The sequence below is a fragment of the Schistocerca cancellata genome, chromosome 8, assembly GCF_023864275.1.
Source record: "Schistocerca cancellata isolate TAMUIC-IGC-003103 chromosome 8, iqSchCanc2.1, whole genome shotgun sequence".
Taxonomy (NCBI): domain Eukaryota; kingdom Metazoa; phylum Arthropoda; class Insecta; order Orthoptera; family Acrididae; genus Schistocerca; species Schistocerca cancellata.
This window is the reverse complement of record NC_064633.1, coordinates 285,952,194-285,969,773: the sequence shown is the minus strand read 5'-3', so window position 1 is coordinate 285,969,773 and position 17,580 is coordinate 285,952,194. Positions and strand designations below refer to the sequence as shown.

The following is a 17,580-nucleotide window of genomic DNA, read 5'->3' as shown; positions in this document are numbered from 1 at the left end:
TTGGACCAGCGTTCGTGCTGGACGTGCAGACTGCGTGAGACGACGCTTCATCCAGTCCCAAACATGCTCAATGGGGGACAGATCCGGAGATCTTGCTGGCCAGGGTAGTTGACTTACACCTTCTAGAGCACTTTGGGTGGCACGGGATATATGCGGACGTGCATTGTCCTGTTGGAACAGCAAGTTCCCTTGCCGGTCTAAGAATGGTAGAACGATGGGTTCGATGACGGTTTGGATGTACCGTGCACTATTCAGTGTCCCCTCGACGATCACCAGTGGTGTACGGCCAGTGTAGGAGATCGCTCCCCACACCATGATGCCGGGTGTTGGCCCTGTGTGCCTCGGTCGTATGCAGTCCTGATTGTGGCGCTCACCTGCACGGCGCCAAACACGCATACGACCATCATTGGCATCAAGGCAGAAGCGACTCTCATCGCTGAAGACGACACGTCTCCATTCGTCCCTCCATTCACGCCTGTCGCGACACCACTGGAGGCGGGCTGCACGATGTTGGGGCGTGAGCGGAAGACGGCCTAACGGTGTGCGGGACCGTAGCCCAGCTTCATGGAGACGGTTGCGAATGGTCCTCGCCGATACCCCAGGAGCAACAGTGTCCCTAATCTGCTGGGAAGTGGCGGTGCGGTCCCCCTCGGCACTGCGTAGGATCCTACGGTCTTGGCGTGCATCCGTGCGTCGCTGTGGTCCGGTCCCAGGTCGACGGGCACGTGCACCTTCCGCCGACCACTGGCGACAACATCGATGTACTGTGGAGACCTCACGCCCCACGTGTTGAGCAATTCGGCGGTACGTCCACCCGGCCTCCCGCATGCCCACTATACGCCCTCGCTCAAAGTCCGTCAACTGCACATACGGTTCACGTCCACGCTGTCGCGGCATGCTACCAGTGTTAAAGACTGCGATGGAGCTCCGTATGCCACGGCAAACTGGCTGACACTGACGGCGGCGGTGCACAAATGCTGCGCAGCTAGCGCCATTCGACGGCCAACACTGCGGTTCCTGGTGTGTCCGCTGTGCCGTGCGTGTGATCATTGCTTGTACAGCCCTCTCGCAGTGTCCGGAGCAAGTATGGTGGGTCTGACACACCGGTGTCAATGTGTTCTTTTTTCCATTTCCAGGAGTGTATTTACCATTTCTCAGCACGATGCTGTCAAGGACGTTTTGCCAACTCCAGAGAGAAAGGTATCGTCCCGAAAAAGGAAAACACAGACTATCTTAAGATGAAACCCTGGAAAACCTCAGCAGGAAGGAAAATATTTTTCAACAAGCACCAAATACAGAAGTAAACAAATGCAACAAGAAATGTAATTCTAGGAAAAATGATGAAAGAAATATTGAAAGCTTCAAACCGCCAGCAAAGAACGAGAATAATTGTGGATTTTGTTTCTTGAATTATTATAGTGCGGAATCATTGGTAAAGGGTGACTGGATTCCTCAGACAGAATACTTTGTAAATCCTGGTGGTGTGATGGAACACCTTGTTTATTTTGAACGTTACAAAACTTTTAATGAATCACAAAACGTGTTTTATTCAGTGATTACTACAATTTTAAATCAAAATTAATAAAACAGAAGTCATAATAAAAATTTTTAAAAAATTTGTATCGTCAAGATGTCGAAAAATTGCCTCTTTAGTTTTTCACAGAGCACTTAGCCACTTCCCGCGGGAAGTCATTGTTCCGCGGAACACAGTTTGAGAAACACTGCTCCAGTCCAAAGCTACATCACTGCTCAACGGAGTGAAGGGTTATCAGACTGCCTCTTGACGAATGGTCAATATTGCTATAGTTAGAAAAATAATCAGGATTTACCATGTTGTTTGTATAACAGACGAAAGTAGAAGATATAATTTAAAATAAAATACTAGCTGCCGTAAGCGTGCTGCCAGGTTCAACTATTTATAAAACCTATACTACAGTCGTTTTATCGTAAGATCTACCACCGAACACCATCCTTTCAAAATACTGTCAGTTGGATCTCATTTATTCAGCTACATTTATCAAAACGCGTCATTAGTCAACGGTGCACAAACCCACAGCAAAGCGACACGAATCATTCTACCCTGACACCTCACGATTTTGAAAAGGCAAAACATTTTTTTTCATTTTTTACCAGATGATTTTCATTTATTGTGGTTTATGTCCTTTATGACCAAAAAATACGAAATTGAATAAGTTCATCTTTGAAATTTAGTCCTCCACAGACAAAATCCACAAAAATTTTCGCTATTCCTAACCTGAATTATTAAGTGCGTTCTTCACAAGAAAGTGTTTCTGACCTCCGCTAAATAGCTCAGCTGGACAATCACATAGTTCTTTGTCGATTTTGTTGCCTCCAAATTATCCTAGCTGGCCTCCGAACAATAAATGAGCAGTGAGTTACAGTTTTTTCTGACACTCTGTAGTCATAGGTCATAGGTACGATTTCATTATACTTACAATATATGGCTTTCGTTACCTTGCAAACATTTCACAATTTTTTTCCTGTAGTAAATCAGTTTGCTACATCAACTCAAAATACATTATTTATACACACATAAAAATAGTTTTGCACCACCTTGGTTCCCAGAAGTCCCGAAGATATACGTTGACTTTAGATATTGTATCACAGACACAGTCCCTTTGACCGTTCAGAGATGTCACTAAACCCGCCCAAAGATGTAAACAATCATATATGAGTTGCAGTCAATCTACCAGGAAGGAGGTACATGGCCCGTGTTGTCTGTAGTTCAACCACACCTAGACGGTCAATACCGCGGTTCGATCGCGTCCGCATTGTTACTTTGTGCCAGGAAGCGCTCTCAACAACGGAAGCGTCCAGGCGTCTCGGAGTGAACCAAAGCAATGTTGTTCGGACATGGAGGAGATACAGAGAGACAGGAACTGTCGATGACACGCCTCCCTCAGGCCGCCTGAGGGCTGCCACTGCAGTGGATGACCCCTGCCTTCGGATTATGTGTCAGAGGAACCCTGACAGCAACGCCATCGTGTTGAATAATGCTTTTCGTGCATCCACATAGCGTCGTGTTATTACTCAAACTGTGCACAATACGCTGCAGGATGTGCAACTTCACTCCAGACGTCCATGGCGTGGTCCATCTTTGCAACCACGACACGATGCAGCGCGGTACACATGGGCCCAAAAAGAAGCCGCGGTCGCGCTCAGGATTGGCATCACGTTCTCTTCACCGATGTGTCGCATATACCTACAACCAGACAATCGTCGGAGACGTGTTTGGAGGCAAACCGGTCAGGCTGTACGCCTTAGACATACTGTCCAGCGAGTGCAGTAAGGTGGGGGTTCCCTTTTTTTTGGGGTGGCATTATGTGGGGCCGACGTACGCCGCTGGTGGTCATGGAAGGCGCCGTAACGGCTTTACGATACGTGAATGTCATCCTCCGACCGATAGTGCAACCATATCTGCAGCATATTGGCGAGGCATTCGTCTTCATGGACGACAATTCGCGCTCCCATCGTGCACATGTTTTGAATGACTTCCTTCAGGATAACGACATCGCTCGACTAGAGTGGCCAGCATGTTCTCCAGACATGAACCCTATCGACAATGCCTGGGATAGACCGAAAAGGGCTGTTTACGGACGACGTGACCCACCAACCACTCTGAGGGATCTACGCCGAATCGCCGTTGAGGACTGGGACAATCTGGAGCAACAGTGCCTTGATGAACTTGTGGATAGTATGCCACGACGAATACAGGCAGGCATCAATGCAAGAGGACGAGCCACTGAGTATTAGAGGTACCGGTGTGTACAGCAATGTGGACCACGACCTCTGTAGGTTTCGCTGTATGGTGGTATAACATGCAATGTGTGGTTTTCATGAGCAATAAAAAGGACGGAAATGATGTTTATGTTAATCTCTATTCGAATTTTCTGTGCAAGTTCCGGTAATCTCGTAACCGAGGTGATGTAAAACTTATTTGATGTGTGTGTATTCACTATCTTTCAGTGATATTGGTTTCGTTGAATAACAGTTTCCAGTAGAATACTGCAAGTATCTGTTGCTCAACTGACGTGACATCACGTCGTAAGTTTCCACCGACCACATCAATACTGTCAATTTTTGGAGAGGCCAAAATGCCATCTCTACCATCTTTCTACCTCATTTGCATAAAGGCAACAACTAAATAAGTAAATTCGGTTTAGATAATTAGCTCTACTGCTATTATTTAGCGCTTTATTTATCTATACATAACACTTCCTTTCATAGCTTATTGTCAGACCAAAAAGTACCTGAGGTTGGACACTTTTATTTATAAATGTCAAATGGTTCAAATGGCTCTGAGCACTATGGGACTCAACTGCTGTGGTCATAAGTCCCCTAGAACTTAGAACTACTTAAACCTAACTAACCTAAGGACAGCACACAACACCCAGCCATCACGAGGCAGAGAAAATCCCTGACCCCGCCGGGAATCGAACCTGGGAACCCGGGCGTGGGAAGCGAGAACGCTACCGCACGACCACGAGATGCGGGCAATAAATGTCATGTAAGTGAATGTGCCTATACAATGGATAGAGCTATTAAACGTAAATTGTCTGAAAATACTTACGGTAAGTCTTACTTATATCGTAATACGCACAATGACATGGTTGAATGTACAGGGATTTGACAGAAACATGGAACCACCAAAAACACAACACATTACAATGCCTAGTACGGTGTAGGAAACTTGTTGGCATCCAAAACAACTTCCATTCGTCTCGGAATGGATAAATACAGGACCTGTATGGTTTTAAAGGGAATTTAGTACCATTCTTCCTGCAAAATAGTGGGACGTTCAGGTAACGATGACGGAAGTGGCTAGCGGTCACGTACCTTTCTCTCCGAAGCAAACCACAAGGTCTCCATAATATTGAGATCTGATGACTGTTCTGGCCGGGGAAGATGCCACACTTCAACCTCGTACTGACAAAATCAGTCCTGGACGATGCGAGCTGTGTGACGGGAGCCATATCGTCTTTTAACACAGCATCAGCTTTGAGATAAAACATTGATCAAGGGGTGGACCAGACAAGCGAAAGCAATCATGGAACCCATGGAATACCACGCTATGGCTGCCAGATCATCACCAAAGCTCCGCTATATTTTCCTATTGGGACGTAAGCTCGGCTAGAATTCGGAAAGAATGTGAAACAAGTCTTATCCGGCCAAATTACTTTCTACTATTGCTCCATAGTGCAACTTTTGCGGCTTCGGCACCACGTTTTCCTGTTACGGGTATTTGGATCACTGATGAGTGATTTTGGAACTCCCCCTCGCCAAGCATTTCCCTGCCTATGGAGCTTCCTCCGTATTGTTTTGATACTGACAGGATTCCTGTAGTCCTCTACTTCGTCACAGTCCTCTGCAATGACCGTCTGTGACGATCACTCAACAGACACTATTGTCCGTGTCGTGGTTTGGCGGATGAAGTTTTTCCTCTTCTCTGTATGCGGTATAAATCTTCGACTTGGCCCCACGGAGTGGCCGCATGGTTTGAGGCGTCATGTCACGGACTGCGCGGCCCCTCCCGCCGTAAGTTCGAATCCTCTCTCGGGCATGGGTGTGTGTGTTGTTCTTAGCATAAGTTAGTTTAAGTAATGTGTAAGTCTAGGGACCGATGACCTAAGCAGTTTTGTCCCTTAGGAATTCACACACATTTGATGTGGTGCTTCTAGAAAAATCTGACATACTGATTTCCTTGGCTACTGAAGCATCCAAAGTACGAGCACCAACAGTATGTCCCCATTCAAATTCATTAAGCTCCTACATACCGTAATCACAACTAAACATGACACTATTCTGGCACGACCGACAGTTGCAACATGTTGAGGACCTTGTACAGGTGCCGTTCGTAGCCGAATAAGACAGCGCAACCTGCAGGCTTGGCTATCATCTGCGTTTATGTTCAAACATGCATTTCTCTAGTAGTTTCCTAATTTTTGTGTAGCCCCTGTATGTTCAATGCCGAAAGGACAAAGATACCTAGTGACATTTAGTGTATGGTTCCTGGAAAACGCTGCAACGACTGACTTGCGGCGGGAGTGTTTCGGTGGGAGGAGGAAAGGAGACGGGACCGGGGAATGGTAGGGAGGGAGGGTTGGTCCTCGAGGCGGCGGCTGTGTCAGCTGAGCTCGGCTCCGCTGGGCGAGGAGGAACAATACGTCGCCAACCGCGGCCTGGACGGCGTCTTCGCCCAGCGATTATCGGCTTCTTCGGACACCTAAAAATCGATGCTGGGCCTGTCGCGGCGCTGCATCAGCTCACCCTTTCCGCAACGTTGAATCCGCACTACTTCTCACAGACCGTAACGAGTGAATTGTGCTGCCTAAGCTTTTCCTGTTCGCTGTTATTTTCTTGTTTATATGTAGTTATTTACCTCCCCACTGGAGGCGGAGTCTTAGCATGGAACCTCTTTTCAGAGTCATTGCCTTCTCTAACAGATAAGGGATGCAACCTTTGTCGATCATCTTTTAACAGAAAACGAGTCGTATTGTGTAGAATGTTATGTATTATATTTTTTTAAGAAAAGCAGTACGATCATCCGACTGGAAATACTATGCACAGAATGCCAGCTTAGTATTAAGTGACCAGTTCAGTTTCCTATTTTCTGTCCGTTAAACTAAGTTCCAGTTACAAATAGTAGATGAAGACTGTAAAAACAATTTCATTTTTCACCAGTTGTTACGGGTATAACTGCAGATATTTCTTTTGATAACTGAGTACAGTATACTGAACAACATCACATCAGTATTTACTTCATTTGGAGACTATGAATTACTGCTACTGCAAATAACATGTTTTTAGGGTGGTTCGTACCTCAAAGTATGCGTGGCACAAGCAAGCCATTAACTTTTATTTTCACCTGGACAGCAGGTTATATGTTGATGTGTGAATGCATGGACACAAAACTGGTAGCCTGTACTGACAGGCAAAGATCATTTTGCGGTGCAGCTACGAGTGAGCAGAAAACATCAGGTAGTAAATTATTTGGTGTATTTGCGGGAACACTGTTAGACACAGAAAAAACCAATTAACACATTGATAAGGATACATATTAAGGTAAGTCAGTGAAGTCAAAAGATATGCCCACTTGAGTGACATATTTTGATACTCGCAAACCCACTCATCAAAACCTATAGTGTGATTTCCCTTGATCTAGAATTATGAAATTTGGCAAGAAGCAAGACTTTAAACTATAAGTAAAGGACTAAATCCGAAAATTGTTAATTTTTAATTATAAAACACGAAAAATTTTTGTTGTTTTTTACTATCCGTCTGTCCGTTTGTCTGTCCGTCTGTTGACACCCCTTTTCTCTGCAACAGGTTGGCATACCAAATTAAAATTCATGTTACATATTAAGGACTACGATCCCTTGGCGGTGTATAAAATTTCAGCTTCTAAGTCACTGCAATCAAAAGATTAGGTCATTTATGTCTGTTGTGACTGACAATGCGCAATTTTTCAAAAACACAACATTTATTTATGTAAGTTTACAAGGTTGAAGGCTGATGACTGAACAACAAACGAAAAGGTAACAATAACGATGCCAGTAAAAGTCTCGTAATGGAGGCAAACAAAAGTTCACTTTTCCACAAAGGTTCGTGTTAATACACACACACACACACACACACACACACACATTAGTAAAAGTCCAATTCAGAGACGGAGACGTAATCTTCAGCTGTCGAAGTCTACGAGGTCGGCATCCGGAGTGAACTGAACTTCGGAGCTGGATCTAGCCCCTAAATACTGTATCCAGCCAATCAAGTTTTGGCGTAGTAATACTTCCTGCAGGCCGTGGCTCGAGCACCCCTTGCTCGGAATGTCTGTTTCCATTATCTTGTACGTAAATAGCCGGTGTTTACCACGGTGCTTTTGGTATACCTTGGACATAGACAACCCCATCCTCTGTTGTGTAATATGGGTTTCCAGCCCTCAGGGGCTACATTGGCTCTGGAATAACAATGTCACATATTTTGATACTCGCAAATTCGCTGATCAAAATCTATAGGTTACTTCCCGTTGACCTAGAATCATGAAATTCGGCAAGAAGCAAAGTTTCACAGTACAAGTAAACTAAAAAATTTGAAGGTTGTTAAATTGTAATTATATCATAAAAATATCTTTTTTGGTACTTGGACATACATTAGAATCATCATCCATCAGAAGAATGCTAGACGAACTCTACTACATGCAAAGACAAAATGTAAGTTTTTGTCATGTTTTAGTAAGCAAATAAATAACGTTTTATTAAGTCTTCTCTTTCTACGTAATATATAAACAGAAGCCGCCTGCTCGCTTGTTTTTATATATCCGGGTTAGTCAGAGGAACTACTGTAGAGATTTTGATACTGTCTTGAAATTCGTGGGACCAATATATTTATATGTACATAACTAAATTTGTACGGGACCCGCATTGTGCGAGTCCTACTCGCAACTGCCTATTTTAGTTAACGTATATACCGCTGTGTGCCAAAAAATGTAATGTTTTTCTTTCTAAACATTCTGAATGTCATCATTTTTGTATCTCTTTTATCTTCGCTGCATCTCGCACGCCATTTCATGTGAATTTTCGACATTTATTTGTCGCCTGAAGACGGCCTAAGAAGCCAGAGACCGGTTCATGAGGGAATAAGTATAATTTTGTACGTTAGGAAGTGTTTTCTATTTAATATTATTCGGTTGTACCAGCACCAACGGTAAATCCAGCTAATATTTGTAGTTACTTATGCCTCATTGTTTCATTCCATGCTTCTCTTTAATATAAGTCCATGCACCCTCGCTGATATGCTGGTGGTGGAGAACATGATTTAAGAAATTTACGCTGAAACTGATATTTCTCGACCTCTGCTCGGCAGTGAAGAAATTCTGTTTGCCTGCAGATGTCGGAGACAAAGCCCCTACAACTGGACGTGGCGGCTCAACAGCCGTGGCTGCCGGAGCAGGCCGGGAAGCGACTCGAGGACTGCTACATCCTGGGAGACGTCATCGGCAGGTCAGTGCTGCTTGCACAGCTTCTGACACATCAACAGTGCGGAAAGAAAGCCAGTTAAGTTTAGTTATATATCATACACAGCGCTACGTGACTTCTTGCTCTTTGTGACTCAGAGTCACAAAACGTAAAACGTCCAGGGAGTACTTCTAAATTATAAGGGACTGTGAACTAAATTAACAACCATAACAATAACTATGGCGATAATGAAACGATAATTATTTTATAATGAATGTACGATCTAACTGAAAGAAAGAGGTTAAAGATTTTTAATCGAGTCCTGCTTTAAAATTCAAAATAAGCAGGGTTACTGTGCGGAATCGGAAGCCTGAAGAAAAACTGATTTTTAATTTTTATGCACAAAAACCAAATACACTGTGCAACAGAATTAAAAGATCACGTTTTTCGAAACCCTGTAATTGTCTCCCATTGCGATACAAAAGTTGAAATTGGGCCGAAAAGTGCCTACAGGCTTCCTATGTAACGATGCAAATACGTAGTTAAAAATTTTCAACATTTCGCGGCCCTGTCAGCAACTGTATAAATAATAATTTTTATTTTAAAAAACCAACAGCCTCAGTTGCAAAGTTTACCTATATTTACCTAGGTTTCAGTCGGGATAACCAGACCATCTTCAGTACAAAAGTAACTACCGTTTGTCCATAGTGGACATCGTCAAGCTAAAACTACAAATCCATAAATTATCGTCAGACTGTAAAAAATTTATGTGGAACTGCCTCGGCCCCACTTCGCGACCGCGATGCAGCAGCCACGAGTGCTGTACTAGAACTGGCCGTAGAGTCATGAGGCCCGCCTAGGCGGACACAGTACCTTGCGCCTGCGCATGAACTGTGTGATGGGTACTTGTTGGGACAAGATGAGAACCTAACTCCTGACCTTGAATTTACTGGTAAAGTGAAATAAAAGAAAGGTACAGCTGAGGAAAAGGGCGTATATGTTATCCTGTGCAGAACTTACTTAGATCGACTGTCTTAACGTTTATGAAATATTCGTTGGTCATGATATGAGGAAGACATCACGTGCTTACCACTTTATGACCTGTATAAGAAAATTTTGTGCTTAAGCACGAAGTTTAATCACTTAAAAAGAACTTAGGAGTAGGAAGGATAATATAAAGCCAACATCGTCATTATTATAACTAGGTCTACAAATTTTTTTAGGCGTAAATGTTAAGCATTTGCTTAGCTGTGGTTACAATGCATGAACATCCTATTGACTTAGCACACAAATGGTCATGAATGAACTTATGAACAAGTCTGCATCTAATCTGTAACATCCGGCAATACGGGCCATATAAAATAGATGGTCATTATTCAACATCAGTATATTTGACCTGAAATGGTCTAGAATCAAGTCAAAATAAACTAATGCTCATGCCTGATTTCGCTTAATGACGAAGTTATGGGTATGAGTTACGGAAAACACTAAAGTGGGCGATATTGTGGCGGCAATGGGGTACTCAGTTTGTTGGTTGGTTGGTTTGGGGAAGGAGGCCAGACAGCGTGGTCATCGGTCTCATCAGATTAGGGAAGGATGGGGAAGGAAGTCGGCCGTGCCCTTTCAGAGGAACCATCCCGGCATTTGCCTGGAGTGATTTAGGGAAATCACGGAAAACCTAAATCAGGATGGCCGGACGCGGGATTGAACCGTCGTCCTCCCGAATGCGAGTCCAGTGTCTAACCACTGCGCCACCCCGCTCGGTGTACTCAGTTTGTCTTCGTGGAGGTAATCCACACACATACTGTAAAAACTGTGTGTGGAACACTGCCATCATAATTCAGACCTGGTGACCGCTGCCACTGAACTTAGAGAATGACAGCAGAATTATGTTTAAAGCTAAAGTTTGACTTGGCGAACATCGTTCCGGTCAACACACTTAAAATAATTGATCGACAAAGGTCAATATGTACTTAAAGAACTAGTCTAAATTATGGGAGGAAGACGGGAGGTTGGTTAAATTATGATGTGATTTGGAGAACAACGCTCCAAAGGACAGGAATGACGATCACCAAGTCACTACCCCATTATAGACTGTAGGTGCTACCACATAATTCTTCAATATGACCGATTGTGGTCAATACTATCTGTATATGATAGCAGTGATGCTATCACCTGATCATACACAACTTTTTATTAACATAATTAATGGCAGTCATATCCATATAAGGGTCACGGGAGGGTAACGTCACCTTGTCACAATCTACTGGATACGAAGTTTTGGTTCAGACTAGCTGGATCAGTTTGAATTGATCTTACTCAATGACGTTTAAAGGTGTCCTTTGGAGCGATGTTCGCCAAATCACATCATAATTTAACCAATGGATTTGTAGTTTTAGCTTGACGATGTCCACTATGGACAAACGGTAGCTACTTTTATCCTGAAGAAGGACAGGTTATCTTGACTGAAACCTAGGTAAATCTAGGTAAACTTTGCAACTGAGGCTGTTGGTTTTTAAAATTAAAATTAATGAAAGCGTAGTGCCCTGCGATGTCACCCTCAGGTTTGGCGACGCTTCCATCAGCAAGGTGTCGACACATGAGAATTAAAACAGCAGAGCTTAGAAGTTCATGTGGCGTCTAAGGTATGTTAATGACGTTACACTGGCACCAAACTAAATCACAACTCTGTCCAATCGCACCGTGGACGTATCACACGACGAAAGGTCATCGCGTCTCACCCCCACTCTTGACGCCTTTGTGATAGAAGCCATTATCACGACTCTTAGCATTGAAATCACACGATTATCTTATGTGTGGCCAAGGCAAACATTTCAGACACACCGCCACTCACAATCAACACTGTAAGGCCCCAGGGGGTGGCATAAATGGTGTCAGTGAAACTACCCCTTCCTATGGGGCGTTGATTCCCACGCATTTTGGGGTCTGAAACGACAATTTAAAGTTTGATGAACAACAGGTTGACGTTCTTGACATTTTTTGGCTCTAAAGCCATCATGGCTAGCAGTATTTTTGAATGTGATTACACCCCTTTCAAGTGTCGTGCGACAGTAGTTTTTGCTCTGGTGTCCAATGTGAAACCACCTGGGACCGTTCAAAAAAAATTCGATGAAGTTTGAAAGCTATCCAAAGCAGCAAAGGGTGCTTATGTTTTTTTAGCCTTCCTGTCTTGAACCCTCCTGTGTGATCATGGAGGTGAGTCACATTAACATATATGTAAATAAAGCGGCAAAGAGCCCTCTTCTCGCTCCCAGTTCAGTAACACCCCTAGTGCCACCTGCCTAAGTTTGTTGAGCACTCTGCCGGTCGAGGTGGCCGAGCGGTTCTAGGCGCTACAGTCTGGAACCGTGCTACCGCTACGGTCGCAGGTTCGAATCCTGCCTCGGGCATGGATGTGTGTGACGTCCTTAGGTTAGTTAGGTTTAAGTAGTTCTAAGTTCTATGGGACTGATGACCTTAGATGTTAAGTCCCATAGTGCTCAGAGCCATTTGAACCATTTTTTTGTTGAGCACTTTAAAAATGCACCTGTACTGAGTAAACACATGATGTAGAGTCCTAGATGCCTGCAGGTAGGCAACCATGTAAACTTCCCAGTTTTGACATGCCTACTACCAGGCAGACAAGATTCACTTACGGGTTGTGTAGGTAAATTTTTAAAGTGCTCAACAAAAGTGGATAGTTGGTACTGACAGTATCGCAAGACTAGAGGGGGGGGGGGTTAGGGAGGTCCTCCTTTTATTCACACGTTTGTCAATATCACACCGCTCCATGATCATGCCATAGGAGGCCGAAAAGCAGGACTAAAAACACATAAACGCTCTCTGCTGCTTCGGACAGCTTTCAAAAATTCGTAGAATGGTTTTTGTCTGTCCCCTATGGCTCCACACTATACACCAGAGTAAAACTTATGGTCGCACTGCACTCCAAATGGGTGTGACCACGTTCAGTAGGTTGCTAGACTACGATGTCCTTAGAGGTTAAAGCGGCCGTGGGGCAGTGTCAAAGATTATCAAGAATGACGTCCTCTTGCTTATTGCACTATATTTTCGACCGCAAAATGTGTGTGAATCAGCGCCTCAGGGAAAGTGGTGATTTCATCAATCCCCTTTTTTGCCACCCCTAAGACTTTTTTGTGTCCATTCGGGGCGGTGGTGTGTCTGAAATGTTTACCTCGGCCACGCATAAGAATACCCCGTGATTTCACCGCTAGGCGTCACAGATACGTTAAAAGAAGGGTAAAATGTGAGTAAGAGAGGGAGCGGCGATCTTCCCGTCGTATGACACGCCCACGTGGCACTGGGCAGAACTGAGATGGAATGTGGTGCCGGCGAGACATCATTAACCCACATTACACCTTATATGAACTTCTGAGCTCCAGCTTTTTTCTCATGTGTCGACACTTCGCTGTCTGAACCGTCACCGAGCCAGAGGGTGGCGTTGCAGGCCGCCACACTTTTGCACCATTACAGAGGATGATTGTAGGCGCCTTTGAGCGAGATTACAAGCTTTTCGAGCCTGTACGTATCAAGGGGGAATAATTTCCGTATTACGAAAAGTGATCCTTTAATTGTATTGTTCGGTGTGTTAACTACATTACCTTGAGAGATGAATTTAGCCTTGCTTCGTTTGTGGTATAATGAAATATTTTTTCACCCCCAGGAAACATTGTGGTATAATGAAATATTTTTTCACCCCCAGGAAACATCACGCTAATAGCCTTGATAGTGGGTCTAGTTCGGCGAGGAAGAGAGTCCATATGTTTCTTCAGGGTGATATACCCAGCGGAAGCCACTGTTTCGTGATTAGATCTCGTAGAGCTTCCAAATTGCTGGAATGTTGACTGATATTTTTAATCCGCTGTTCCAAACAGTCACTGATATTTTCTGTGGAATTACGATTGGATGATTTTAGCTGGCCAGTCAGGGTGCGATAGAGTACCTCGATGTTAGTCAAAGCTGGAACCTATGCGTACAGTGCTGTGAACACGACTGCCAAGTCGGAAGGGTCCACCTTATATGTACCGGGTGGTTATAATTAAAGTGCAGCTACTCAAAGAGGGCCAGTACGGGCTGCAGTTATAGAACGGCAGCGAAATTTGGTGCATATGCTAATGCGTTAATGCGAAACCGATTTATGGTTCAAATGGCTCTGAGCACTATGGGACTTAACTTCTGAGGTCATCAGTCCCATAGAACTTAGAACTACTTAAACCTAACTAACCTAAGGACGTCACACACATCCATGCCCGAGGCAGGATTCGAACCTGCGACCGTAGCGGTCGCGCGGTTCCAGACTGTAGCACATAGAACCGCTAGGCCACTGGAACCGATTTACGCTGGGAAAAAATTAGTTCCAATTTTGGCCACTAGCTGCAAGCCTGGAGGAGGAGGAGATTAGTTTTTAACGTCCCGTCGACAACGAGCTCATTAGACACGGAACAAAAGCTCGGGGTAGGAAAGGAGGGGGAAGGAAATCGGCCGTGCCCTTTCACAAGAACTATCCCGGCACTTGCCTGAAGCGATTTAGGGAAATCATGGAAACCTTAAATCAGGATGGCTGGGAGCAGGTTTGAACCGTGGTCCTCCCGAATGCGAGCCCAGCGTGTTAACAACTGCGCCACCTCACTCGGTTTGCAAGGGCTGGAGTTGTGAATGAATGCAAGAAACACGTACACAAATGTTTGCACATGTACTGGATTAGGAACGGGACGCAGGCAGAAAAATTCAAACATATGAGGAAAGCATTACGTTGATTTTATCATTAACCATTCTCAGCGTGGATGTCATACCGTCATACCGACAGTGTACAGCGCCAGATTTGCAACCGTTGGCCAAATTTGGAGCTATATTTTTTTTCGCCGTAAATCCTTCCGCATTAACATATCTATGAGGTTTCCTACCGTACGCTAAATAGAGCCGCAATTGACCTCCGTGAGTCGTTGCTCTTTAATTATAAACACCAGGTATTAATCACGAAGCTTTGGAACAAAATGCGCGTCTTGGTCACCGTTATCGTTGAAACAGACATCGTGTTTCTCGTTTACGGTAACCATAATTAGTGGGCCGAAGTGACGATATGAAAAAAGTATATCCCTGAACCACGTCTGGTCTGAACTACACACTCAGGACATTTGTGTGTTAAAACGCCTCTATGGACGGCATGAGCACACGACGCCTTGTGTCATTTGGAAAGAGGAGACATTGCAACTCGTCTCATACTACAAGCATCCAGTCACGTACTGTCCAGTTTTTGCGTTGTTTGGTCCATGGAAGATGGGCAGTGTGCACAATGGCCTTTTGCAAGTTCACCGACTACATCTGTCAATTGCATGCTGTTGCCATCACAATATTCGTTTGGGAATTGATTGAAGTAGATCTGCACACAATGACAGCAGCATTTCCTACCGGGCTTGCAATCGAATGTTATTGGTGCAGCTCAACAATCGACCCTTTCAGTTGCGATCTTTTTATGACCACCATTCTCGATCCGTGTTACGTGGCAGGCGTGATCATGAGCACGTCCTAACAATGATAGCTCTCATCTGCCAGTCTATTACATCTCCACATCACTCCATCTTCTTGGGCGAATTCCTTACAGCTGAGTGCTGGCATATACGCACATCACGTGCCATGACTTACGCCCCTGTTAGAGAGTCACACCTAGTACCAGTTCTACACACTCTGCAGCGTTCCGAAACGACCAGTGTGCTCTTTTAAGCGACTCACTGATGTTTAGTCCAGTGAATTTCTTAAGAGACAATATCTTTCGGTTGATATTTGCCATGTGTGAACGACAGAACGTTACTTCAGTTGGGATGATTTGGGGTATGCATCGCAAGGGGCACGATTTCCTCCACACTCAGTCCTATGTGTTGCCTGACAGCTATCACGCCCGAAAGATATATGCCTCATTGTTGGCTCAGTCGTCTTCATAACTGTCACTCATTCAAGATACTCTCTTCTGAAACCTTCACAAAAGGCTCCTCCGTTCGGATGTAGGACTGTTGATTTTTTAAATATCGGTAATCAATAGATCGATATTTAAAATGAAGTCATTGTCAGCCTTCTAAACATCGAAAAAAATTATCAATACGTCGGTATATCGCCGGAAAAAAATATCGACGTACCGGCCAAAAAGTATCGGCTGCACATTGAAAATATGCTGCCAGTTTTAGAGCTGCGTATTTAAGTATTGATTTATTATTAGATATTCTGTACATCAGCAAGCTAGCAACCTGCTTATACTCCCTGGAGCAAGAATTGATAGCAAAACGATGCACATTCATGCTTGGTGATAACCATTTCGCTGACGATGGTAACAGAATGTGTCATACGTGACACAATAAAAGGTGTCCGATGAGTCCATCCTTCGTTTTCGTCACATATCGAATTTTTTCAGAACACTTGACGTCGACATCCCTGTTTCTTTCATTTCTGCAAACGCCAGTGAACTAGAAGTGGCAGTGTCAAAACTGAGTACTGTAGTTAAATGTTGCAGGTACTGTTGGTAGCGCCGAACGCCGATTACGCCAGCATTTCCTCCACACGTCTCCGCCCACTGCAAAGGCAAATCTTATCGTTCACATTTTTGTTCATCAGTTTCAGCAACTGCTTTTGAAGAATGCTGATGTGAAGAAACAGGACACTTGTTGCGTTAAAAATTGTATTTTAACGCAACTCGCAACTAGTGTGCTATTTCTTCACATTGGATATCTCGTTATTCCATCCTTCACCCCCTCTCCCCCCCCCCCCCCCCACCCCCTCTCTTCGCGCAGTGCAATCGGACTTCTTCTTTGTGCACTTGCTTCACACAGACAGGAGAAAGACTGAAAGTGATGAAACCTCAAAAATTAATAAGACTCTATCACACAGTGAAAGTAAAATTATGTTCTACTACAGTTCCAAAAGAACAGTTTCAAATATTTACCGAAAATTCCGAAAAAATATAATACAAAATAAATATATCTATCGATATCTGTGTGTCGATATACCGGTGAAAAAAAGTGTCACATATTCGTCGACAATTTTTGAGAAAAAAGTCAGTATAGCGTGATTTTGTCAACAGCCCTCATCAGATCACAACCATAAATCGAATAAAACAACTTAGTGATGGACATATGGTATTGACGGGGACTGTGTTGCCAGTATGAAGTCAGTCACAAGGCTCTTCTTACCTGAAACAGGCAACAAAAGGAGTACGTAGCGCTGAAGAAAGAAAAATAACTACAGTTCGCTGGTGACTAGACCCTACCACTCGACTCACTGAAATGTCACTCCAAATTTATTTAATTGAACTTTTGATGGAAACATTCCCACGAATATCGATCATCTGTTACGCCAGGTACTTCGCTCAGTATCACTGGTCAACAAACTGAAACTTTTTTCTGCATCTGGTTTCTAAGTGGTTTTATTCAACTGATTTTGGGATGCTGAACTGATAGTTACAACCAATTCTGGGTTGTTTAATTGGAAGTTACAACCAGATTTTCTATATGACGATATATTTCTCAGAAAGAAAATATAATAAAATCTAATCGATTTTATTTCCAATCTATTCTGAAAGTTATTAACTCTTAAGTAATTG

At 43.9% G+C, this 17,580-nt stretch overlaps 1 protein-coding gene across 1 annotated transcript in view; it reads left to right on the top strand.

Moving 5' to 3' along the window:
- Positions 1 to 17,580, top strand: part of LOC126094675 (calcium/calmodulin-dependent protein kinase type IV-like) — a 606,666-nt gene that overhangs the window by 134,779 nt on the left and 454,307 nt on the right. The window contains exon 2 of the mRNA XM_049909186.1: positions 8,908 to 9,020. Coding sequence (XP_049765143.1) covers positions 8,908 to 9,020 — 113 coding nt within the window. The remainder of the gene's footprint in view (positions 1 to 8,907; positions 9,021 to 17,580) is intronic.